This window comes from Balaenoptera borealis (genome assembly GCF_965194805.1).
Source record: "Balaenoptera borealis genome assembly, chromosome: 15".
In the NCBI taxonomy this organism is placed as follows: Eukaryota; Metazoa; Chordata; class Mammalia; order Artiodactyla; family Balaenopteridae; genus Balaenoptera; species Balaenoptera borealis.
Window position 1 is genome coordinate 65,161,574 of NC_138871.1, and position 27,031 is coordinate 65,188,604.

A 27,031-nucleotide genomic window follows, 5' to 3' on the forward strand; every position below is an offset into this window, starting at 1 on the left:
TTAATTATAATATATATCTTTGTGTTCCTTTCATTATACCTTCTGTTTTAAAAATAAAATTCAGTTCCCACCACAGAGTCTCCTCTGTGCACCAATCAAGACAGAGAACAGCATTTTGTGTGTAAGGCTTGAAGGCTGCAGTTGTCAACACTAAATATTTACTGCTTCCCTTAGAGTGCCCAAGGACATAAAGTTTTTATTGAGTAATTATCACAGGCACTGAGGAAATAAAAGCATCAGGCTATATTTCATAGCCATACCCTCTTACAGGTGATGAGTGGTCTGATATGGACATTTTTTAGTTATTTCTGTTTCAGGTGCTTTTACACAATGTATAGCAATGTAAATTAGTGGCCAAAGGCCCAGGCAATGAAAACATTAGACCAGACCTAAAAAATTAGGTGGGAGCCAAGAAGTATTTTAGAAATAAAAATCCTAGGACATTAAAGTTCAAAAGTACCTTCAAGGTCATGGTATAGATCCATTACAAAGGTTATGGTATAACCTTTGTAATAACCTTCCAGGTTATGGTATAGATCCATTACAAATACACAATATTTTCGAAATAAAAATCCTAGGACATTAAAGTTCAAAAGTACCTTCAAGGTCACCTGGGACAATGTCATGCTGGAAGTAGGAGCCCTTCTGCCAGCCAGTGAGTATCTCACCTGTTATCGGACACCTCTAAGGAAACACCCACGATTTCATGAGACAGTTATCTGCTGACTCTCTCAAGCTATTGGAAAGTTCTTCTGCATACTGATCTGAAATCTGCCTTGCTGACATCCAGCCCCGGTTCCGTCCTCAGTGAGATACCACTTCAGATGAGGATGGTACTGCTCCTTGTTGCAATGTCTGTTGCCCTGGGGAAATTTTAAAGCTGAGGAAAAATATTACAGCCTAGAGAGCAAATGTATCTTTCTTTTCCTAATTACCTTCCAGGAGGGATGAGATCTAAGCTGTTAATCTATCATGTATATAATGAAATTAATTTGAATCCTATCTTGATAAAAACTTTAACTTAAATTTGGTACAAAATGTTTTGTTCTGTATAACAGCAGATTCTTTGACTGGAGTATGATACAAACTTTTAACTAGCCTCCACTTAACCACCTTGTTAGATGAACTAATGTTCTCCTGTCCTCTGAAAAACATCCTGGCTAATGCCCACAAGCAGGTGGAAGGCTCACAGCCAGCTGGCTGTTCTCAGGTGGGTCAGCGTACTTCTGTACTGACGTGTTGAGCGGTATGCCAACCGAGACTCAGCTATGTTCATTCTCAAACACTGTGCCAATGTATTGATTATTGTAATTACATAATTAAATAGTATATAAACCAATCAAATATGAATGAGTAGAAGAGTTGTTTCTAGAACAAGTTAAACCTTTAGAAAGACTAAGGTTAAAAGGTTAAAAAAAGTAAAAAAGAAATAAAAAAGGTTATCAAACTAGGAATGGATAAGACAACTGCAGAAAATTGAAAAAAAAATATGAAAACCTAAAGTGACTTTGCACTTATTTACTCAGCAAAGGCCTTTAAATTCTTACTCCCTTTAAAGTGGGCGGTGCAGATAATGCATAATAGATGTGGTTTATGCAAGACAAGCCCATACAGAATGCAAATGGATTTCTACTCGACAGACCTCGGCTCTTCTTCGGAGACTGGGGAATAAATGTACATTACGTGCTTTAAGTTAAAACTTAAATATTTAAAAGATGTATTATCTTTTTTTATGATTTCCAGTTGTAATCACCTTTTTCAAACAAATGAGCTATGATGAAGTCTGATGAAGTCAGGGAGGGAAACTCCTGCTGCAGTTTATAGCTGATCTATCTCTCAGGATAGAGAATTGCTAAAATGAAGATGTTATCATAGACCATCTTAAGACTCCATACAATCAGTTCGAATTTGCCAAGAACCCTACAAATTGAGGTATGGTAGAAGTCAGAATTGCCAGGAACTATACAAATTAATAAGCTTATCCAGTTACTAAGGCAGATTATACTGACATGGACCAATAAAACAACTGAGTATGTACAATATTTGGCAGAAGCCAGAGAACTATGGGGAAAATAAGCAAGAAACTATTAAAGGATCAGATATAATGTTAAGTGGAAAGAGAAACTATGTATTCACTGGCAGACAAGCTTTACGAAGCTGAGTATTCAAAATGCTGGTCTTTGCAAAAGCAGGAGAGTACTTAGTGAACTCTGACTGGAAGAACTTTCCAGAAAGAGTCAATGAGAGAGCAAGGAGATAAAGAGAGCAAAAACGTAAAGCAGGTGTTAAGGACTTGGTTACAGAAGAACTTAAAAAATAGGAGACGAGGAACAAGGCTTACAAAAAGAGTCGCTGTAAAGTTTTAAGAAGTAGTTTACAGTGAGCTAATCCAGTTCATCAAAACTGGTTCAGATGGGCTCATGATCCTATTAAAGCATTATTAATCTCTAAAAAAGACATGAGCAAACTTTAGGATCCCAGACATGTACCTTAATTGAAGCTATGTGAACTGAACAAACCACTTCTTGACATTACTAAAACATTCCAGCAAAACTGTACTCATAGTTTAAAAAACCCACCATCTCAGAAGAGATCACAAAAGGAAGAGAAATAGATAACCCTTATGTGTTTGGATTTTAATAATTCATTTTAATACTTCATATAGTACTTAGTTATTAACAAATGGCTTTTACGTATATAATTTTAAAAAAAGCATAAAACTCTGTGCGGTAAATATAACCTTTCTTTTATAGGTGAGAAAATTGAAACTCATAGATGTTGAATGATATGCTCAAGCTTACATAGCCACAAAACAGCAGACCAGAACCCTGGTCATTCCAGTTTAAAGCATTAGAAAAAGTTTGGAAAATAAAGGAAAAACCTAAAATTTCCATTAATTCTAATAATTATCTTTTTACGTCTTCCTTCCTTCCCTCCCTCCACAGATAGTGATCACTGGAGTATCTTTTTTTTCACTTGACATTGTACAACATGCATCTATCATGACTACCTAACCTTCATATAGATGACTTAATGACTATACAATATTATATGTGAATTATTCCAGTCAAAATAATACTATGGGGAAGGTGCTACTCTATAGAACCAAAGACAAATAAGAAAAAGGCAGTTACTTCACCAGTCCTGTTATTGACCAGCCAGGTTTTTGATTTTTGGTGTGTTTTTTTCCATTACAAGTAGAGCTAAAATGAAAAGTCTTTTCTTTATGGCTCATGAGTTGCAGGGGTGGTCACTGAAGGAAGAGCAACCCTTCCCTCCAGAAACACTCTCTTTCCCGTCATAGTGTTTTTGAATTACTGCCCGTACATTTAATTCTGCACCCATCACCTTTCTATATTTAATCATTGAGAAGAAAATGTGTGTGGATGAAAATATTGTTATATTTTATTCCCTATTGCTTGCAAAGATAATTATCTCACACAGAACAGGTGTACCCTATTGAGGAAGAGCGAAAGCTTTCTTAGAAGCATAGATAAAATCAACCGGGATTGAGCAAGATAGTAACACAGTCTCTGTTTCATTTTATTTGGGTCTCAAAGGACCATTTAGTCTCCTGCTTCCCTCAAAATACAACCATGCTTTAGCCACATGGCATAAACTAAACCGGTGATCTGGAAGTCGATGATTTATCTGGAAAAGCATCAGCTCTCCACTTCATTATGTGCCATGATGACACAGCCTCAATCAAATTTTAAACAAACACAATCACAGCCACTCTCTAGGCCAAATTCTGGGGGGAAAAAAACCCAAAACACACCTTAAGAATTCCAAGTGGAAGGAAGTCTTTGTAGATCCTGAGGGGCCTTTATGTTGCTTTCAATTTAGAGAAGTGTCAAAAAACGTTTCTCCAAGGGCCAAGAAAGAAGCAGTTATGCAACTTAATGAGATGTTGCCATATTAAAGCCTGGGCTGACGGCTCTGAGTTTTAGGCAATTCCCAGCCAATGTGCTCATCATTTTGGATCCTTCACCCTACCCATGGTGTCTCCGGCTTGGAAAGCACATTAGAGGCTATGTAGCTCCAACAGTCGTCACCCACATCCTAACTCCACTGATAAGGCAGGCTCGGAAAGAGCATGGAAGCTTCCAGAAACAGCATGGCGCCAAAATATTTGGTTATTTCTTCCTCACTCCCAGAGTGTTTGGCCCAAACCTGTGTAGGTACAGGTCCCTGAGAGAAGCCCTCCGTCCCGACACAGTGTCACTTACCTGCCGAGGCCCGGGAGCGGCACTGCCCAGTCATCGGGCTGTACTCCTGGTTTTCATCAACGCACACACACAGGAAGGACCCTTCTACATTTTCACAGAAGGCTTCACCACACACGCCACTGAGCAGCTCACATTCGTTCACATCTGGAAAAGGGAGCACAGATCAAGTCAGACGTGTTCCTCACTCCTGACAGCTCTTTGTTTTACCAGCTGTGCCAAGACTAGTGGTGTCTGCTGGAAACAAGGTGACCCCCTGGGAGCAATCAAACCCTTCAGCTATTTGGGGGAAGGGGCTCCCAGAGGCAGGGCTGAAAGCTTTGGTTTGTGTGAAAGGACCGTGAAAACACAAAGCAAAGTTTCCAAACTCTGATCCTGGCTTTAAGGAACAACTCAGAATTGTACTGCAAGCATCGTATGTACACTTTGTTTAATTTTCTCTTCCCTGACTTTTTGACATAATGAGGTCTTAAATAATACGACACTTCTCTCTCAGTTCTTAATTCAAGGAAAATTAGCAGCACTGGCACTTCAGAAACTGCAGAATTCTTTAAGTGCATTTTTAGAAATTGTTTTAAATCTACTCAAATGTCTAAAACTATAGTTTCCTAGCAGCCAAAATGTCCATAACTTAACAACCAGAATTCAGGTTGTGTATCCCTTTGAGAAATGAAGGAACAACCCCTGTAAGTAGTCACTGGGCTACATTAATCATTCATGGGAAACAAACTGGTCCAGTAACTCCTCAGTGATTTCACGATGCCTTTAAAAATTCTGTTGGTGTTCCACAGTGTAATTTCTATTTTGCCAGATATTTTTCTTTTGTACTTAAATATACTTAATTAAAACACTAAAAACTCACAGATAAGTCCATTTTATTTAAGTACATAGCCATAAAGAAAGGCTAATTTTATGTTTGCCCTTGCCCAATACTACTTTTTACCCATTCTCCTCTGAAGAAATTTTATTAATGAGTGTCCAGTTAAACAAAGTACCTGACTTGGCATCTGAAATGCTCATGTATTTTATGCATTAAACATGATTAAACATGTACAAACATCAGTTTTCATGAGCACACTCTGAGATGGTTTATACAAAGTTAAAAATTTGAGCAATTATCCAAATCATTCAGGAAAAAAAATACTATTTTCACCTGCTATTCCCAGTTAATTGGACAAAAAGTTTATGTCGCTTGACTTATTTGGATAATTACCTCGGTTTTCCATTTCACTTTGTATATAAACAGATATAAATCCAATGAGCTGAGTTTTGCTTATGTAAAGATATTATGACAAAGTAAAGCAGACAGTTGGTATATTTAATCAACCTGGACAGTCATAATTTAGACCAGAAAAATTGACTTTAGAAATTTGCCAGTTTGCATTTATCAATTTTAGGTAACTGTCAAATGGAATTTTCTACTTTCTAACTTGTAATATTTCCAAGGCTATTGAAATCTCTCCTACCAGACTGTACATTCAATCAAAAAATATTTTATAGTTTACTTCTATGGGTCAGACTGGGGAGACAATAATGAGTCAGGCAGGCCCAACGCCTGCCTTCAGGGAGCTTCCTGTCAAGTCAGGGAAATTAATCAGATAATCATACAGGCCAGGAGAAGTGCTAGGAATGAAAAGTACAGAGCACGATGACAGCATGGAACAGTGGACCTTAAGTGCAGGGGTGGTTTAGGGAAGTGATATAGGAGCCAAGCTCTACCTGAAGGATGCGTAGATAAGAAGGGTGGGCAGCCAGGGTCCAAGCAGAGGGAAAAGTGTGGCCAAAGGCTGGTCCCAGAGGGCTGATTCATCTCTTAAACTCTACAGAACACCCAGAGTGGTGAGGTACATATAAGAGGTGTTCAGTTAATATTTTTCAAAGAGAGAAGAAACAGACAAATATAACGATATTTGTTGGGTTCATTAACATAATAAATATTCCTTCTATTAGGGTGGTATTTTATGGGTCAAAATGAAGCATCAACATGGGTTCGGTGTGCTCCTCTGACTGGTTAGAAATCAACATTAACCAGGAGCCCAGGAGCTATGTGGTGTCAGTGGTTTGACATCTGATACCTCATTAGGTAACAGTTAACATTTACTGAGCACCTACAACAGGCCAAACATTAGGCCCAGCAAGGAGAGAGAGACACACAAAATTCTCAATCACACGGAGCGTATTGCCTTGGAAAAGGCAGCTGCAGGCAGTACATACATGATTAAATTATTGCAACAAAGGTTGTAAGTACTATAATAGAATTTGTTCAAGGTTTTCCAGAAGCAGGAGGAGGGATCACAGCTCAGTTGGAGTGAGAAGTGGAGCAGGGATGATATCTGGGAGGAGATGACATCTAACTTCCAGCTTTAGGAACGCGTGGGATGGATCTAGGCTCAGGGAAGGGGAGGCCAGGAGGATATTCCCAGCAGAAGGAGCAAACAACAGCCTAATAACTTCCCAGTTACGTGAACAACCATAAGCAGTTTTATGCTGCAGGAACGTAAATGGGGAAGAAGCAGGTGGTGAGGCTGAGAAGGTTAAGTGGGGGCCAGACCACATAACCTATTAAGTCAAAATATTTAGTGAATAGCAGATGGTTTTTACCACTTGTATTTTAGTGCAAAGGAGACTACAGCAGGAATTGGAACAAGTGTTAATGACAGTGTTAGCTTAAAGGTGGTTACTATTCAAGTGCTTTTATTGTTCAATTTCTAGATTTTGTTTTTCCAGTTTAATCTGGATGGGGAATGAACTGGTGCTTTAATTGCAAATTTCCAAACTAAAAAGTTACTGACTCCTCGACAAGTGTCATCTGCCACGTAACGACCACAGGTTTCCTCCTTAATTAAGAATAAAGAAAAAGCCTTGTTATCGGTGAAGTTACGAAATGAATACCCTCCTTCCCATTTAACTGCTCTAATTGCATATGTTTCATAATGAATTTCACTTAAAGAAATCATGGCTGATGAGAACATGAACTATAAAGTATCTTCTTTTATGTGAGCATGTGCTGGACCATATTCTAGGACATCTGATGATATTCAAGATTCCTTCCAGCTCCGACAATCCCAGAACAGATTGAAGAAATATGCTTGCACAATCCAAAGCATCATTTTACAGGTGTCATTCCTGGAAACAGAAACTCTTGCCAACACTTTTCCTTAAATGCACTTGCCTAAGGGAGGTGCATTTTGAAGACAGACAAGCTCCACCACACACCAGACTCTATTTCCTGTGCAGGAGGGACTGAAGCGTTCCGCATACCCAGCTAAGAGTTTAAACAGATGCTCTTTTTAATATACATTTAAACCCAAAGTTATGCTTCTCTATTTCTGAATGTCCCTAACCATTTCAGAAGCCACAGGATCTTTTTGCACATCTCCAAACCGGACGACAAGATCAAATTATGATGCAATTCTGCCCAATTGTCTTGCTTCCATCTCTCCTGTGGTTGATGACTTTGATTTCTTTTCGATAGAGAGATATGAAACATGTCGGGAGAAAAAAATCTAAAAACTCACCCACACACCCTTGCCCATCCTGTGGGGCCTGAAAGCCCTGATAACAGAGGCAGCGGAAGGAGCCAGCTGTATTGTCACAAAACCCGTGACTGTCACAAACAGTGTTGTTTACACATTCATCAATATCTGCAAAAAAGACATTGACCATGAGACACAAAACATAGACAGACAAACACCAGCTATTAATGGATAGACAGAGGTGCTCAACACACCCCAATTAGTATGAGATGATCATGTTTACACAGAATGAACTTCTAAAACATTTTACACATACATAAAATGTTTTGATGAATGTATCTCATTAGACAAAATACTGGGTTCTATGAGAAAGAAAACATTTACTTTTCCTCAGGAAATGTTTTCAAACTGAAATGACTGCTGCAGTTGCCACGGTCAGTGTTTTCTAAATGTTTTCAACTCTTTATTTCCAAGGAGAGGAGATTCCTACAGCAGAAATATGTGAAAGTATTGTCACCTGTTTTGATTGCCGTAAATGCTAATAGTTCTACTGGCGAATTGGGAGCTGAAAGCATTGGCCTGCCTGGGCAAAGGTTTATTCAACCCTAGAGATAACCTTGGTCAAGTCTAAACAGCATTCCCATGAAGGGGGCTGGGAATGGGGGATGGGAGTAGGGGGAGTGGGGGAGGGGGAGGAGGGGGGAGGGGGAGAGGGGGAGAGGGGGAGGGGGAGGGGAGGGGGAGGATTTGATCTGATAAGTTCAGTGGTGCAGCCAGCCAGTCCCAGTTATTCTAGAAAAAAGACTTTATTCACAAGAAACAATTTCCTGTCACCAAGTTATAGCCACTCAGGTCCTAAATGTCAGTGTTGCTCCAACTGATTAGCCAGTGGCCAACTTGTAAATTCACTTTGTTCTCTATAATAAACTTGATGATAGTAGTCCTGTGCTTTCTATCCCGTTAATAAAAATGTTCTCATAAAAGTGATGTCTCAGTTGTGAAGTTACAAATGGACTTTTTGATGCAGTTCTTCTTTACCCTCCCAGCTACTCACTTTCCTCTCCATTCTCCCATCCCCATCACTCCCGTTCTCCTTGTTTATGGCCACACTGCACATTCCACCCTCCAGGCTCCCTGTCCTCTCTGCCTCTGGACTACACAGGCCCCAAACACAAGTTTTTGGAGAAACAATCAAGAGAAAATGCAATTACGGCATCCAAATACATGTGAAGAGGATTTCACGTTTATGTTCAAATAAAGAAATAAGATAACAAACGATAAAGAAAATGACAAGTTAAATTGCACTCGACAGAACTTAGTTTGGGGGAGTTCATACTAATAAAGTTGAGTTTTCTCTTTCTAAAATTTTAAACACCAAGTCAAAAATTTTTCAAGAAGAAAAAGAAGATGCATGCAATGATATTCAGCAGCGCTCTCACTTCTCTTCCTAATTGTCCAACACTATCAAGCATAACTTCAGAGACTGTCTCACTTCTGAATTGTAAAATATGAGTGACTACAAACTTTTCTTAATTTTCTCAACTCAAAACTGTGTCCGGGGCCCCTTCTCCATCCCTACCAGTCTCTTCTTCCTATAGCCCCACCTGCTCATCCTTCTCCCTGCATCTTCGATTATTCTTCCCTGGCTCCTTCTCTCACTGCCTTCAAAAATGTTAAAATCTCTTGGAAAAGCTTTCATTTTACCATGATGTCACCAACCGTGTTTTTCCATTCCTTCTATCATTGCAAAACATATCAAAAGAACTATCTACGTGCATTGCTTTTATCTCCTAATATACTTCAACAGTAAAAAGGAAACAGTAACAATACTAATAACAATAATATTAGTACATTTCTAGAATTACTATGATAATTTACAAAATAACATGTATAAAGTGCTTAGAACATTGCCTGGCATGAAATGTAGGAAGTGTACATGTTACCTATTATTATTACTATTATAATTATTATTCCTCCTCCTCTTACTCCTCCCTTAATGACCTACGATCTGTCTTTCTAACTCTTTATCCCACGAAACCCCTTTGAGAAAAAACACCAATGGCCAACCTATTGTTAAGTTCAATGATCATTTCCCAGTCAATCATCATCACCCTAGACCTCTATGTCTGGTCAACATCTTCTCCTTGAACTCCCTTTTCACGACCCCAGGCAGAGTATTATTCTCGTTCTACCTTTAACCACTCTGGCTCACTGTCACCCTTTTCCAGCCTGAAGGTGGTGCCTGCCGGGGCTCAGCCCTCCCTGGGATCTGCTTCATCCTCAGCACCCCCTTCTTCTCTGTTCTCCACCCTTTCCACACTCTCCAGACTTCACAGGGCACAAATCCCCAGAACTTTGTCTCTGGTCAGGATCCTTCTTATTCTTGATCATTTCATCTTCTATTATCATCTCAAACTTACCAAGCCTAAAACCACATTCACTGTCTTCCTACTAAACCCCACTTCCTGACCTTCGTGAGCAATCCCTCTCACCTCTATCCTTCCTTTTTTGCCTCTTCATCTTACCTCAACTTCAATGGAAAAACTCAATGAAATTATTTCACATCTTAAAAAAATGAATCTCCCTTGCAGCATCTAACACAAAGGCACTCAATAAATCTGCCCTGATGGATTTTCAATGTCAGCATCAGGCTGGGATCACAATTGATTTACTAATCACAACCATGAGAAGGGTAACTGCACTGTGTCATCAAGTCACTTCACACAGGCCATTGCTAATTTTAGAGTTCCTGAAATGGGCACTTGTTGAAGAGATTACCGTTATTCACTGAACCACAGGATTTAAGCACTGGAAAGAAACTCAGAAGTGCTTTAATTACCACTTACGTACTGATGGTCTCCCAGTCTCTCTCAAGGGCTGGCCCTCTGTCCTTTAGAACCATTTATCTAATATCTATTGGACATGTTCATAGTAAGTGAACTTACTCACCGTTTCTCCTGTATTCCCTTCTCCCGAGAACCCAACGCGTCACCCCAGCCATGAACCTTAGTGTCAATCCTTCCCTCTCTCCTACTCCTCATCCCTCCCCAATCATACCCTCTTATCTTTCCTGATATTCCTCATACTCCTAATTGGTTTATCTCTGGTCTTGTCTGCCTCCCTCTAATCCATTCTCCACCAAACTGCAAACCTGCCAGGGACATTCCTTCGCTCTGAATGTTCCATACCTCTTCGTGGCTAGAGAATACCAACCACTCTCCTTAGCAGAGCCCAGAGCCCCGAGCCCCCTTCATCATCTGGCATCTGGCTGCATGTCTGGCCATGGTTCTTAGCCAACCTCCTTCCTAATTTATGCTCCAGTCCTATGAGGATATGCACTAGAGTTCTTTGAGAACCCTGGAGTCTTTAATTTCTCACTGATTTTGTGCCCATCTCTTCCTCCACTAGAAATTCTCCCCTCTGTCCGCTTTGCTCAGAAACTCTCCCTGGCCCTTGGTCAGCCCAAGAGACACCTCCTGTGTGGTCCCTCCTGTGTGGCAGATTTCAGGGACCCTTCTTTGCGCTCCCAGAGTGTTTGGGGACATTACCGTGCTTATCAGGGCTACTTTTGGTGGTGGGGAACCTTCAACTAAACCTCACCAGCAACTTATTCCCTAGGAAATGGGACAGTGGACAGCAAAGGAGGAGGAAGGGAAAGCAGCGCCTGGAAACCTGGTGGCTTTTCAGTCCAGATTCTTGAAGTAAAACCTCTTGCTTTCCTTTTTATGAACTCTGTGCACTTACAGATGACGATTTCTTATTAATGATTGCCAGCTCAGGGACTGAATAACTGACCTTAAGGTGAACACATCCTGAGCCGGTTATGAATTACTGGGTGTCTTGCAGTCTCAGACTTACTGTAATAGTGATTAACAGAGAAAGTTTAGATGAGCAATATTTTGGATTTCAACGAATAGGAAAAACAACATAAAATGCCTGGAGACTAGCTCTTCAACAACTAATATTTTATGAAAATGATATACTCTAACTTTCAGCAGTTTCATGTTTCAACAATGAGGTGAAGTAACAGCTTAATAAGAGGATGTTTGTTTCACTTCTCTGATGACCTATATTTAAAAAAAACATCATTTCATTAGAATTTTTTTTGATGACATGAGCTCTCAGGGATTTTTTTCCATTGTTAGTCCTGTCTATAAATAGATTTATAAGAACAGCTACAACTAAGATTAACTCTAAGAATAAAGCTAAATGTTAAGAAAGTTTATTATTATGCTAGAATAAAAGCCCGATCAAGATGCAAACTGCATTAAATGGATGAGTAAAAGCCACCCCATTTTTGCTGAAGTTGAATTTTGAATATGAAACTAAATTTTGAATGATTCATATATCACAGATTTTCTTTTTGCTTAATGAAGGATGACTCTGTTAAATTACTAAAAGAATTTTGCTTGGGCATCTGTAAAAGCCATGCATGATATTGTCTATCACCAGTCATACTGTCCACCAGGTAAGTGATACAGGAGTAACTGTCCAGAGATCTCTCAGCTGACAACCCAGATGAATTTGATACACTACTGTAAAAATTGATTTCTCATGCAAGTTTTTGTTAGTTATATTTTACTAAGCAAGGCAGATATAAATGTTACCATTTCAATGGAAATGAATTCAAGAAAAAGTTACGCAGACCAAGGAAAGCAGATCACTGATGTGAATTCTCCAATAACAAGATAATCTAAATGTCAGAAAGAGAAATAGAACATAGTCCTGGATGAACGGAACTGCCAGGGTCTCATTTTTAAAGTAGCAATGTTGTCAATGACCAACAGGCCCACACTTCGAGGGTCTTAACCACTGTCCTACTTGGTAGATCAATTTTCCTTGTCCGTATGCTTTTTACTTAGTCCATTTTCTCAGTGGACCAAGAGTTTTTCAAAACCTACTGACTGCTATTAGGGATTCTACATATAAGAGCAGAACTCCAACCTTGTACCATGTTCTTCGAGTCTCACGTAGGTAAAGTGAACTATGGAATAACATGAAAGTATGGAGAGGAAACATGATTTTCTAAAAGGAGCTGGGGTCAGGTAAACTTTATTTACTAACCAAGAAATTACAACTGTGTTCAAAGACCTCAACAATGAAATTCATAACAAAACCTCAATGATTCCATTAGATGTTCTGTGTTATATGCAGAAAAGTCCATGTGCATGGGGAAAAGGGGTATTTGGGTATATTTTGTCAAATAAATGATGTGGTCTTCTTCTTTTCAGATACGCTCTTCAGTTTTTTGTTTTGTTTTGAATTAACAAGTCTTTTTCTCACTTTCTTAACATCTCCTACCTTCATTTTCTTGCTTTTCCTTTTCCTTATTCTGAGCAAGACATATCCATCTATTCAAGGAAGGAGCTCTCTGACGAGCCTTCCTTCTGCTGCCAGGGCTCTCTAGAGAGGTGCATGATGGGAACGGGGTGTCATTTTTGAAAATGGATGACTCATAGGAAAATCCCCACAGCTCTTGGATGGTTGGGAAGAAAAAGCCTTCCTATCATCAAAGCATTTTTATTTTTATTTATTTTTTTAAAAAGATTTTTTGGATGTGGACCATTTTTAAAGTCTTTATTGAATTTGTTACAATATTGCTTCTGTTTTATGTTTTGGTTTTTTGGCTGTGAGGCATGTGGGATCTTAGTTCCCCAACCAGGGATTGAACCTGCACCCCCTGCATTGGAAGGCAAAGTCTTAACCACTGGACCACCAGGGAAGTCCCCATCAAAGCATTTTTAGATGAATGATAAGGTTTATCTTAATTCAAAGGGACTTTGAAGATTATTCAGTTCAATCTCTTCATTTTAAGAATCAGAAGACTGAGGCCTAGAGAGGAGAAGTAACTTGCCTCAAGGTTACCCAGTCAATCAGTGGTACAACTGGCAAAGGAGCAGAGCTTAATGAAGGAACAATCTTCAGAATCTAAGTTTGTGGCTGTATCCACCACATCTTCTTGCCTCCCACCATGGTTATAAAACTGAGAGGATGAAGAGAGATAACCCAGTTGTGAGCCCATCAAGTACACTGGAGTGTGTCCACTACGAAGGTGCAAGTCAGAACACATACTCCTCGACTTACCACTTACTGACTTACAGTTTAATCAAGTAACCTCCTCTTGTCCTTCAACAAGGCCTTGACATCAAGTATCATCATACCTGAAATCTAAAGATCTGAGGTTTTGTAGGTCCTGAAGATGCTATTTTTCTAGGAGACCCTTGCAAAGAAAGACCCATCAAGCACCAGGGATGTGTAACCCACAGAAAGTCCCAGGACCATGTCCAGCATTGGTGCTCTTTGGATCTCTCCGTGAGAAGGAATGACCCACTGTTTCAGCCCAAGGCTTCCTGACCAATTGGAATTGGTTGAATATTTGGCACTAGACTCTTAGAACAGAGCCAAAGAAAGGGGGCTTACACTGGAAGGGATGTAGGGTTCCTGCTTCAGGAGGAATGCAGCCCTCAGACTCTTTACTGAATGGAACAGAAGGAGACCAGGAGACGGTAAATCCCAGCCAAGAAGTGGGACTGAACAATGTTAAACCAGCTGAATAGCTGCCCAAAGGAATTTTTAAATGGCATGGCTGCGGGCCCAAAAGGGATTAAGGTCTCTCTCACAGCATAGGAGAGAAGCCAGGATTAAACGGAAGATGAGCGCAGGCCTAAAGAAAAAAAATAAAATTTAGCCAATAGGAAATTAAAAACTGGATTTGGAGATGGTCCAGACAACACAATAGGATATGGAAAGAGCCTTTTAAAAAAGGTCCACTGAGGCCTGGCAACGTCAACAAGGCTGAAGAATATGGGCCTTATTGTTATGGAAAATAACTTTGTTCTGGGAAATGAGGATGAGCCAGAAAACAACAGAAGACGACATCCTTGTGCAGAGTCTGACTTCCATGCTGTTGCCTGACAGAGAAGAAGTTGGGGAGAAAACCTGTGGACCTTGATGGTCACAAGCATGTTTTGAAAGCTAGTGGCCTAAGATCAGCAACGAGAAATGACAGAGGTATAGCAAGTTATTTCAAATCCAACTTTCTAGCCCCAAATTCTGGAAAACAAGGCTGGCCAATGAGAGATCAATTTTTTTTTTTCCAGCCTTGAAACTCACTACTGTAAAAGAGATTTACTTGAATTATTCTTTAAAAATTACCCAGAGCAGCCTCCCAAATGATATCTGGGAATAGCTAGAAGTTCCCGAGAAACAAAACTTAAACTCCGCTCTGATTTTAATCAGTCATTACATGAATAACATACATTCACCAGCCACAGTTAAAGATACCCTAGTGGAAAACCACCCTAAAATCACAATCATCATAATCCCAAACTTATCCGAAGACACGGGACTCATCCTCGGTCACCTCCCCACATACAAGCATCGCACTCCTCCGATTTTCTCTCTTGTTCTATCTCCAATCTCTTCCCTCTTCTCCAACCTTACTCGGGGCCTCCTCATCTCCCATCTGAATTCCTGCAATGACATTCTACTGGGTTTTGTGCTCTCAGCCATTCACTGCCACTCCAAACCCATCCTCCACAATGAGAGGATGATTAACCTATTGAAAGAGTCCAACCAAAGAATTCTTTGCTTAAATCCTCTTCAGTTTTTCTCCAGGGATAACAGTATCAAGGCCCACGCCACGTGCCTTCTGGAGCTCATCCATACTCGGCTTCTCAGATTATTTGCTTTTCTAGCTGGCCTCTCTGCCCCTGCATCTTCTACTGCCCTTTCCCTGTCTACTGGATCATTCCATCAGGATCAAACACTTCCTGCTATCATCTTAAAAACAACAAAGAGCCTCAGGACACACAATCCCTTCGGCTAGAACCATATTTCTCACCCCTTTTAACAGTCAAGGTTCCAGACTTTCCTACATGTGCTGTGTCTACTCCATTAGTTCTCATTCGCTCCTGGGTGGCTCTCATATATAGTACTCCACCAAAACGGCTCTTGATAAGGTCATCATTTTGTAAAATCCAAAGGACTCTTCTTGATTGTCATGTTAATAGATCTCTCAGTGGTGTTTAACACACTTGACAACTCTCCTCTTCTTAAAGCAGGCTCTTCCCTTAGATTCCATGGTCCTATATGCTCCAGGGTTTTCTCTTAATCCTCTAGCCACATTCCACAGTCTTTCTCTTTTACTTGAGCCCTAGATGTGTTTTTCAGGGCTTAGTCCTAGGCCTTCTTTTCTTCTCATTGCATGGTCTCTCTTGATGGCCTCATCCATTCTAACAACTTCAAACACCGTCTATATCTGGGAACTTCCAGTTTGTATCTCCAGCAAAGACTTCTCTTTCAAACACCAGATCTAACTTGATCCAATTGCTTGACTGTCACACCCACATGGACATCTCAAAGGCAACTCTAGCTCAATACACCCAAATCATACTTTTGATGTTAAAAAATTTTTTTTGCTTAATTTTTCACCATGTCAGCAAATAGAGCCACCAAATATCTAATTGTTACATTCAGAACCAGAGATCTATCCTCAGTATCCCTTTTCCTCCTTACCCTACATCCAAACCAACACTATGTTCTAATCCAGTACCAGGTTCTCTCTCCAAACCATTTCTTGAGTCATTCGTTTCTGTCCATAATACTGTTACTACTCTAGCCTGAGCTACCAATATGCTTGGTCTGAACAACATCTGAGAAGACACCCTGAGTTTTCTCTTGCCCCTCTAATCCCATTTTCAAACGTACCATGGGCAATATACACTTTAAAAATATAGAGTATTGAATAACATCAAACCTAAGAGTTTACTTTATATACCATCAAAAGAGAAAGAAAAAAGGCTCTGCAAATTCAAGTATTTCATACTGCTTATTTTTAAACAAATCACATCAACTGGAAGAAGCATCCCAATATTAAAGTGTGAAAAAAATATGCATCTTAGAAATGATGAAATATAGTATATCACTGTCCTGCTTAAAATCTATCAGTCTTATTTCAGTTATTCTTAGAATGATATTCAAACCCTTAATGTCTCCTGTGAGGCTTTGTACATTCCATCCCCAACTCTCCAGTCCATCCCTCACTGTGCCTCCCTCCCTCTAAGCACCAGGCATTGGTCTTTTTCACCTCCCTGAATGCACCTAGTACTTGCCTACCTCAGCGCCTTTGCCCTTCCTACAACTCCACCTGGGAACGCTCCACACCACCTCACTCTTCCATGGGGAACTCACTCCTCAGGGCTCAGCTCAAATGCCATTTCTTAAGAGACCCTTCAGGTGAGATAAATGAGCTTTCCCTCCTCTTTCCTCTCATTGACTCTGTTCTTTCCCTTGCAGCAGCATAATGATCTGTGGTCATATGCTTTTTGAAACGTTTACTTGTGTATTTACTGCTTGCGCCCTGCAAGTGCAGTTCCTAGAAGGCAGAGACCAGGTCTGTTTTGCTAATCACTGTATGTCCATAGCCTTGAACAAAGTCTGGCACATAATAGGTGTGTAATGGCAACATTAAACATAATACTGTTGAACACAAAAGCAAGCAAGCCTTCCACAATCCAGCCTTTGCCTACCTCTTTAGCTGTATCTTATGTATCACTTTTTCCCCCATCACACATGTTCAACTGAAACTAATTTAATTACTATGTCCCCAAATCCATGCTGTATTTTATGTCTCCAAATCTTTGCTAGTGGCATCTGTTATGCCAGGACACCCTCCCCCCATCCCTTCCCCGCAGATCTCAGGCCATATTTTTCACCTAGGTAACGTTCCTCTGTCCTCCAAGCTCTTCTAGTCTCAGCTGGAGCTTCTTAGAAGATTTTTTGACCCAACCTTGTGTTGAAAATGTGTCTACTCACACAGGCTCTTCCTGACCCTCACTAAACACTTATGAAGATCTTAGAACGATGGTATATCACATCATCAGCAAAACACAAGGCTGAGCACTCACAGCCACAGCATGGGAGGAAGAACTACTGAAGCAATGGAGCTGAGCTAGAAAAACAGCTGGTAACCTAGCCATTTCCCATTCCATCCGAAAGCAACAGTCAAATTAAAGCTGCGCTGCAGACAGTTTAAAAAGTAGAATTTATAATGCAGGAACATGTATTTGAAATTTTCAAATTCCAATTTAAAACGCTCTTCTAGAATGAAGAGAAAAGGACAAACTGATGGGTAAGAAAACATTCGTTTTTATATCCCAGATGTATGAAAGAGTTAAATACAAAAAAAAAACCTCACAAAGATAAAATACTATAAGAAATATAAATACACAATTGTTCACAACAGAACAGGGAAAATGGCCAAGTATAAAGCAATGAAAGAAATAACAGCACTATAAAATTAAAAGGCAAGTTAAAGAATGGGGAAAGCATTTATAAAATATCGATCAGTGATTATTATCCTTAGTATACATAAATCAGTTAGAAAAACTTTACCTCAGGTAGGTAAAAAAAAATATCTCACAGAAGAAAGGAGATAAATATAAAAGAAGTTAACCTAATATTAAATGCAAATTAAATATTATTTTCTTCTTATCAAATTAACAGAGAAAAATATGAACATGAGTTTCTTTTTGGAGAGAATGTTAGGAGCTAGGAGGTCTCATTGGGTGCTGGTGGAAGCAGAAACTGGTACAACATTTCTGGAAAGTAAGGAGCTCACATATGTTGTTAAGACCCATAAAGCTGCTAATATCCTTTGATCTTGTAATTAAATGTCTTAGAATCTACTCTAGGGACATGATCATTGATGAAAAGAAATGTTTATATACAAGTTTATTCATAAAACATTTTTAACGGCAACAACAACATAGGACAGAGTCTATCTCCATAATTAGGAGCATATCTTTAAAAATGTATGGTACAATCACAATACTAAGTGAAAAAGTAAAGATAAAAGCATATGATCTTATTAAAACACTTAAATACTGAAAACTTAAAAAAGAAATAGACCAAATAGCAACTGGCTGGTTGATAAATGATTTTTTTTTTCACTTCTTAACATTTTCTAAGTTTTTCAGATTGAGGACATATTACTTTTAAAATCAGAAAAATTGTTTGCAGTCAACTATTTGAAGATATGAAAGTAAAAAATTATTCTACTTGAGGGCTTCCCTAGTGGTGCAGTGGTTGAGAATCCGCCTGCCAATGCAGGGGACACGGCTTCGAGCCCTGGTCTGGGAAGATCCCACATGCCGCGGAGCAACTGGGCCCGTGAGCCACAACTACTGAGCCCGCGCGTCTGGAGCCAGTGCTCCGCAACAAGAGAGGCCGCGATAGTGAGGGGCCCGCGCACTGCGATGAAGAGTGGCCCCCGCTTGCCACAACTAGAGAAAGCCCTCGCACAGAAACGAAGACCCAACACAGCCAAAAAAATAAATAATAAATAAATAATTTAAAAAAAAATTATCCTACTTGAGTATATACCTAAGTATATTCTGCACTCTAACAGCAATGAATAAAACTGTACAAAAGTGGAATAGACATTCATAAATATTCTAAAATATACTGAAAAACTTGTAACATTTAAATAATTCTTCAAATTGACAATTAAGAAAGCTGAATGTTTTACTTTAAAATAAACTGTTTGGCTTGAAATGATTAAAAAAAATTACTTAAGAGAAAATGCTGCTGATAATTATTAAGTTAGGAAATATTTTAAGTTAGGAAACCATAGCAATTTTCAACAATTACAGCTGCAATTGAAAACAATAAAGCAAACAAAAAAATCCAAACAAAAAAACTTTAAGTGCTTTTTAATCTAACCAAGATTTTTTGTTTGTTTGTGTTTTTTGCATACAAAGCTGTGTTTGTTTATCTTCAAAAACTCTGGAGACCCTGCCCAAAAGTACAATCTTCTGGACGTGAATTCAGAGATTCTGTTGAATGAAAAATAAACACTTTGAACCTAATCCCTTCCTCAAACACAAATAGTATATTGCCAGTTGTAAATGTTCCTATCTGAAGATTGACTTTTCTACTGCTTACAGATAAGTATTGTATACAGTTTCACTTTTTATTATGTGAAAATAGAATTTAGACCAAAACATTGTAGATCTCAAACTTAACTTTTGGTGCATTTTATTTTCCTTTCATTCACTATTCAGTGAAAAAATCATAGGAAAACATTCTTCCCAAAATATATATAAAAAAACAAGTTGGGGTGATATAATCAAAAATACTCTAAAAGGTGGGGGTGGGGAAGAAAGGAAAAGGAAGAAAGAGATGAGACAAATGGAAAACAGAATTAGGTACAGATTTGAACCTCTCAAATACCAGTAATTAAATGTATACAAACTAAATTCTCCAATTAAAAGACAAAGATTGTCAACGTGAATTAGAAAAGAACTAATATATCCTTTTTACAAGAGAAAGAACGTTCAGTATAAGCACACAGAAAGACAGGAAAAGATAAGTTGTGCAACAGCAAAGGAAACCATAAACAAGACGAAAAGACAATCCTCAGAGTGGGAGAAAATATTTGCAAATGAAGCAACTGACAAAGGATTAATCTCCAAAACTTACAAGCAGCTCATGCAGCTCAATATCAAAAAAGCAAACAACCCAATCCAAAAATGGGCAGAAGACCTAAACAGACATATCTCCAAAGAAGATATACAGATTGCCAACAAACACATGAAAGAATGCTCAACATCACTAATCATTAGAGAAATGCAAATCAAAACTACAATGAGGTTATCACCTCACACCAGTCAGAATGGCCATCATCAATAAATCTACAAACAATAAATGCTGGAGGGTGGAGAAAAGGGAACCCTCTTGCACTGTTGGTGGGAATGTAAATTGATACAGCCACTATGGAGAAGAGTATGGAGGTTCCTTAAAAAAGTAAAAATAGAACTACCATATGACCCAGCAATCCCACTACTGGGCATGTACCCTGAGAAAACCATAATTCAGAAAGAGTCATGTACCACAATGTTCATTGCAGCTCTATTTACAATAGCCAGGACATGGAATCAACCTAAGTGTCCATCGACAGGTGAATGGATAAAGAAGATGTGGCACATATATATAATGGAATATTACTCCGCCATAAAAAGGAACGAAACTGAGTTATTTGTAGTGAGGTGGATGGACCTAGAGACTGTCATACAGAGTGAAGTAAGTCAGAAAGAGAAAAACAAATACCGTATGCTAACACATATATATGGAATCTAAAAAAAAAAAAAGGTTATGAAGAACCTAGGGGCAGGACGGGAATAAAGACGCAGACCTACTAGAGAATGGACTTGAGGACATGGGGAGGGGGAAGGGTAAGCTGGGACAAAATGAGAGAGTGGCATGGACATATATATATTACCAAATGTAAAACAGATAGCTAGTGGGAAGCAGCCGCATAGCACAGGGTGATCAGCTTGGTGCTTTGTGACCACCTAGAGGGGTGGGATAGGGAGGGTGGGAGGGAGGGAGACACAAGAGGGAAGAGATATGGGGATATATGTATATGTATAGCTGATTCGCTTTGTTATAAAGCAGAAACTAACACACCATTGTAAAGCAATTATACTCCAGTAAAGATGTTAAAAAAAAAAAAGAAAAAAAAAGATAAATTGTGCAAAATTTAACTGAAAGCATATGTAGCTATATGAAAGATGAAGTAGATTTAAAGGTAAGATGCACTGATAGAGACAAATAGTGACATTTCAAAGGGATGAAAGGTTCAATCCACCAGGAAGATACAAAAATTCTATATTTAATTCGAGTGTCAGAAAATATATAAAACAAAATCCAGAAAACTAAAATTAGAAACATAAATCTCCATAATAATGGAGATTATAAAATACTCCCTCAGTAAATTATGTAATAAGCAGGCAAAAAAAAAAATAGGGATATAGATGATATGAACAACACAATTTACAAACTGATCCCAATTAATATACACAGGTCCAATGCAGAATATACATTTCTTTCAAGTACACAAGGGATAGTTACTAAAAGTGACCATATTCTGAGCCACAACAAACTTTAAGGATTGAAGTCATTGAAAGTATGTTTAGTTGACTAGCGATAGAAATTAATAACAAAAAGATAGGTAAAAATCTCTAAATTTCTAGATATTAAACAAAACAACTCTAAATAAGTCATTGGTCAAAGAAAAAAGACAATGGACTTGAAATAGTTTTATCTGAATAACAAAAAAACATCAGAACTTGTGAATGCAGTAAAGCTATTCTTAGTCATAAATACATATATTAGAAAAGTTTGAAATCCAATGATCCAAGGATCAATCTCAAGAAGTTAGAATTAAGGACAAATTAAACCCCAAGAAAGTAAAAAGTATAAAAGCAGAAATTAATATAATCGCAAACAAAGAAAACTTAACAAAAGAAAGTTTTTTCTTTGCAAAGACCAATACCCCCTAGGAAGACTAAGTGAGAGCAAAACAGAGAAAGCATAAATTACTAAAATAAAAAATGGAAGGCATTACTACACATTCTACTGACATTAAGAAGAGATAAGAAGATGATATTATGAACACCTCTGTGCCAATGCACTGGAAATTTTACCTGAAGTGTATAGATTCCTTGAAAAACAAAAGTTAACAAAACTGACATGAAAAGTCAAAAAACAATGTTATTTTATCTTTTAAGTACATCTTAACTACAGTTTAAAAACTTTCATAACACACACACCGCCAAAATAAAACAAAACCAAAAATTCCAGGCACAAATGACTTTACCTGTAAATTCTTCAAGGAATCCGAGGAAAAAGTAACACCAATTTAACACATACTTTTTTCAGAAAAACCGAAAGAAGGGATACTTTCAACTTATTTTATGAAACCAGAACCACCATGACTCCACAACTTCACCAGGACATTAAGAGGAAGGAAAATTTACATGAACATGGACGTAGATATTCTACAAAAATGTTATCAGTTTGGCTCCAGGGATATGTAAGAAGGCTAATACATCATGACTAATGGGTTAATTGTAAGAATGCAAGGGTATTTTCACTAAAAAAAAAAATTAATATGGCTGGAATGCACATGTGATGGTGACCACTAGAGCTACCATCCTGGACCATGATATGGAAACCACATGTCAAGGAGAGCAGAATAAAACAGATATTGTCTGGGTTCCAGTGCTGTACACTTGCATTCTGAACCCTCTATTACTTGTGCTTGAACAGCTACATAGAGAGAAGCAAACTTTCATCTTGTTTAAACAAATCAGTCCATGCAATTCACATTAACAGAATAAAGGAGAAAATCATTTTTTTAATAGACACAGAAAAAGCATCTACTACAATTCAAAACCATTCATAGTAAAGACTTAGCAAATCATAAATAGAAAAGAATTTCCTTATCTGATAAAGAGTACATATTAAAAAAACAAAACTATGGCAAACACCATACTTAAATATTAAATACTTTCCCTGCTGAGATCAGGAATGAGACAAAGAAGCTAGCTATCACGACCTTTATGTAGTAGAGGTCCTAGAAAGACTAAGATAAGAAAAGTATAATTATCAAAAGAAAATAAGTAAATACTTTTTCATCTACAACATAATGGTTTATGTACAAAATCTGAAAGAATCTGCAGATAAACTACTAGAAACAACAAGTAAATTTAGTAAGGTAATAGATACAAGGTCAATGTACAAAAATCAAATGTAGCTCTATGCACTAGTAACAAACAATTATAAGGGTAAAAAAAAACCACTTTAAGTACCATTCACTACAGTACAAAAATATTAAAAACCTAGGCATAAGTCTAAAAATGTTGTGTAAGACCTTACACAAAAAAGCTGCAAAGAAACACCAGGATAAATGAAAGAAAACCTAAGCAAATTGAGGGATATGTCTTATTTATGGATTGGAAGACTCAATATTGTGAAATGTGAAATCTTCCCAAATTGACCTATTGAGTCAACGCAATTCCAAACAAAATCCCAGCAGAGTTTTTTTTTGTTGAAAATTGATAAGCTGATTGTAAAACTTATATAGAAATGAAAAAGGCCAAGAATAGGCCTGACAATCTCAGTGAACAACAAAATATAACAATTTAGAATTTGCAGCACCATATATTTAAATTGATTATAAAGCCACTGTAATTAAGAGAGTATGCTATTGGAGCAAGGGTAGATAAGTAAACCTATGGATAGAATGAGGACAAAATAGACCCATATATATTTGACCACATGCTTCATAACAGAGTTACCAGTGCAGATCAGTGGGAAAAGGCTGCTCTTCTCAAACAGCCATGACCCAAATGGACATAGGAAAAAAGTATTGAGTTGGCCAAAAAGTTCATTCGGGTTTTTCCAGAAGATGGCGCCATAACCCAAACAAACTTTTGGGCCAACCCAATAAATCTTGACCTCTATTTCGCACCATATGCAAAAATCAATTTCATGGCAAGGACAGATTCCAAATGTAAAATATAAAATAAAGCTTTCAGAAGAAAATATAAAAGGTATCATAATGACTTCAGGGTTTTCAAAGATTATGGACACAATAAGTACTGATCTCAAATGAAATAATTAAAACACTAGACTTCATTAAAATTAAGAACTTGGGTTCAACTGAAGTTACCATGGAGAGAACTGTTGTGTAGGGTACCTCCTTTTGAAGAGGTTTGTTATACAGAAGTAGACAAATGAAACAATACTGAAAGAGCCAATATAAAGGTATGAAAAGTTGTTGCACATCAGTCCTCACAAGGGAAATGCAAATTGACACCACAGTGAGATACCATTACTCAGCATGGCTAACCTTTAAAAGGACTGATAATTCCAGCTGTTGACAAGATGTGGCACTGCAAGTCTCACACTTAACTGGTGGCAGTGTAAATTGGTAGTCTGAAAAACTGGCTGTATTTATGAAAATGAGACATACATATGTTCTATGACCTATAAATTTCACTACCAGGTAATATCCAACAGAAATTAGTGATTACACCCACCAAAAGGTATGTTCAAGATTACTAAGGCTTTATTTACAACAGTCCCAAACTTGAAGAAATCCAAATGGCCATCAACAGTAGAATGGATACATAATTGTAGTATATTCATACAATGAAATACTGTACAGCACTGAAGATGAAGTACTGTTACATATAACACAGGTGAAGTTTATAAGCATAATGTTGAATGAAATAAGCCAGACACAAATGAGTACCTACGACATAATTCCACTGATACAGTGTTCAAAACCAGGCAAAACAAAGCCATGGTAATGAAGACAAAATAGTGGTTATTGCTGTGTGTGGGTATTGGGCAGGGGGATGGGTAATAATCAGGAAGAAGCTTGAGAGAGCATTCAAGGGGCTCATTACCTAGTGTGCTCACTCTGTAAAAGTTTATCAAAAGTACCCCTATGACTGATGCACTTTTCTTTATATATTTTAAGCAATTTAAAAAATTTACTTAAAAAAAATAAAAAGCCAATCCACACTGCTGTATTTCCTGGTTAAAGACCATCTTACACATTCGAAAGCTCATTCTGTCTCCCTTTCCCCTTGGTAAGAGATATATACTTATTAGACTAAACTATTAATGGACTCTTAATAGAGTTATTTTTCTGTTTTTGTTTTTTCTTAAGTAGGAATACAGGTGAAAATAAGAGAACCAATGTAACACAATACATCTTTTCTTAAAATTTGAACATTTCTATGTGACCCGCCGCAAGTCAAGGGAATCATTTGAATACTGTCCAGACTATGCTACTATTTTTTGTAGAAGGTGATGGAGAATTACTATGGAATGAATTTTTAAATCATTTTCTTAGAATTATAACAGCATTGCTGTATGTTCAGAACAGACTGGAATCCTAATGTTCTAGGATATAGGGTTTTAGCAATCATGAATATTTAAACAGACACATGTGATGTGCAAAGGGAGGTCATATTTGACTATTAAGCATTAATGATGACTGATCTGGATTAGTACAGCTCCCCAGGCCCTTACTGGCAACACTCCCTCCCACGTGCATCTGAACTGCTGAGAGTGGGTTCCTAGTTCTCCTCTCTTTCCCCACCCCACATGCCCTTCCATAAGTTTAAAATTAATACAGCTAGCAAATGTTCTTCTACATGAGGGTAAAATATAAAATTAATGAGTTTTAAAATCTTGTGGGTTTTTTTTTAAGACCCCGAAAAGTCCTAAGAATTTTTCCAGTATTTAAATTATGTCCCTTCTCATTTCCATTTGGTTTTTGAAGACAAGGAAGTGGAATAAATGTACAGAAGATTATCTCTAGTATTCAAAATAAGGCCAAGGATGAAAATCCTCATGAATGAAATAATTTTAGATCAACTGCTTTAAAAAAAACTTCAGAAGAGTGTTTTGGCTTTCACATTTCAAACCGTATTAACCAGCTCATGCAGTGAAAGACTAAGAAAATGGGGAAAGTGGTCTGTCTCACTTCTCCTCAGGTTCTGTAGCTGGAAAGGGCATCTGTGTCATTAAACAGCTCTGAAAGCCTGCAGTTTGCACTGGGTACAGATCTTTCCCCTCAGAAAACGGAGACACAGGTGGAGGGGAGAGGTGCTGCCTGGGGAAGCCACTGCAAGCACCAGATGTTTGTTCAATTACGATAAAACCTCAGTATTATCGGTGAAAATCCAAAACTGAGTATCTGTGACATTTAAAGGAAAAACTGAGTTAAGTTGAAAAGGTAGTATATTTTTAATGAGACACCAAACACTTTTTCTTTTCACAAAAGCAAAACTTGTAAACACAATAAATCATCCATGCTTCTTTCGAGAGAAAGAGAATCAAAGTGATTTCTGAACTTAAAAAGCCATTTTCTTCCTATTTCTTCCCACGATGGACTGAAAAAATGTTATATAAAAACTGGGAAACTGAATGAGAAGGATTTGAATTTGCCACAGAAAAAAACATTTCTAAAAATTTAAAGAGAAGAAACTGGAAGAAAGCTTTTAAAAAACACTTTTCTACTCCCAAAGGTAAAGAATAATCCTCATTTACCATCATATAATGGAATATCACAAAAAGTGGAGTATTTGAATAAATTCTCCATTTTGAATAAATTCCATGCCATTAAGAAAAAGTTCTTTAGATACTCATGGAAAATATCTTGAACTCCAATTGCGTATTTCTCCTGCCACAATTACTTGAAAAAGATACTATGTGTGTTTTTACATTGTATCCGTTTTTAAAACGCACTATTTTGTCTTATCACATCTATTTATAACCGTTCGGATTATCTCTGCATTCATTTAATGGTTTTGCATTTTAACACCTGAGCTTTCCTAAAAAATATCTCATTCTAACTTCAGAGTCATGCTGTACATTTTCTCTTCTCATACAGTGTCTCTTACACTAAGAGGTGCTGCCAGTGAGACGGGGAGAAAACCCTAAGCACAGGCCAAATACATCAAA

The 27,031-nt window shown here is 37.9% G+C and overlaps 1 protein-coding gene across 12 annotated transcripts in view; it reads right to left on the reverse strand.

Annotated features, from left to right (window-relative positions):
- LTBP1 (latent transforming growth factor beta binding protein 1) overlaps positions 1-27,031 on the reverse strand; it is a 419,515-nt gene that overhangs the window by 45,517 nt on the left and 346,967 nt on the right. For 7 of the 12 annotated variants that reach the window (XM_082356679.1, XM_082356680.1, XM_082356683.1 and 4 more), the window contains 2 exons: positions 7,745-7,870; positions 4,230-4,373 (listed from right to left, as the gene is read on the reverse strand). In XM_082356679.1, the coding sequence (XP_082212805.1) occupies positions 4,230-4,373; positions 7,745-7,870 (270 nt within the window). The remainder of the gene's footprint in view (positions 1-4,229; positions 4,374-7,744; positions 7,871-27,031) is intronic. The other 5 variants (XM_082356681.1, XM_082356686.1, XM_082356685.1 and 2 more) reach the window with 1 other exon arrangement.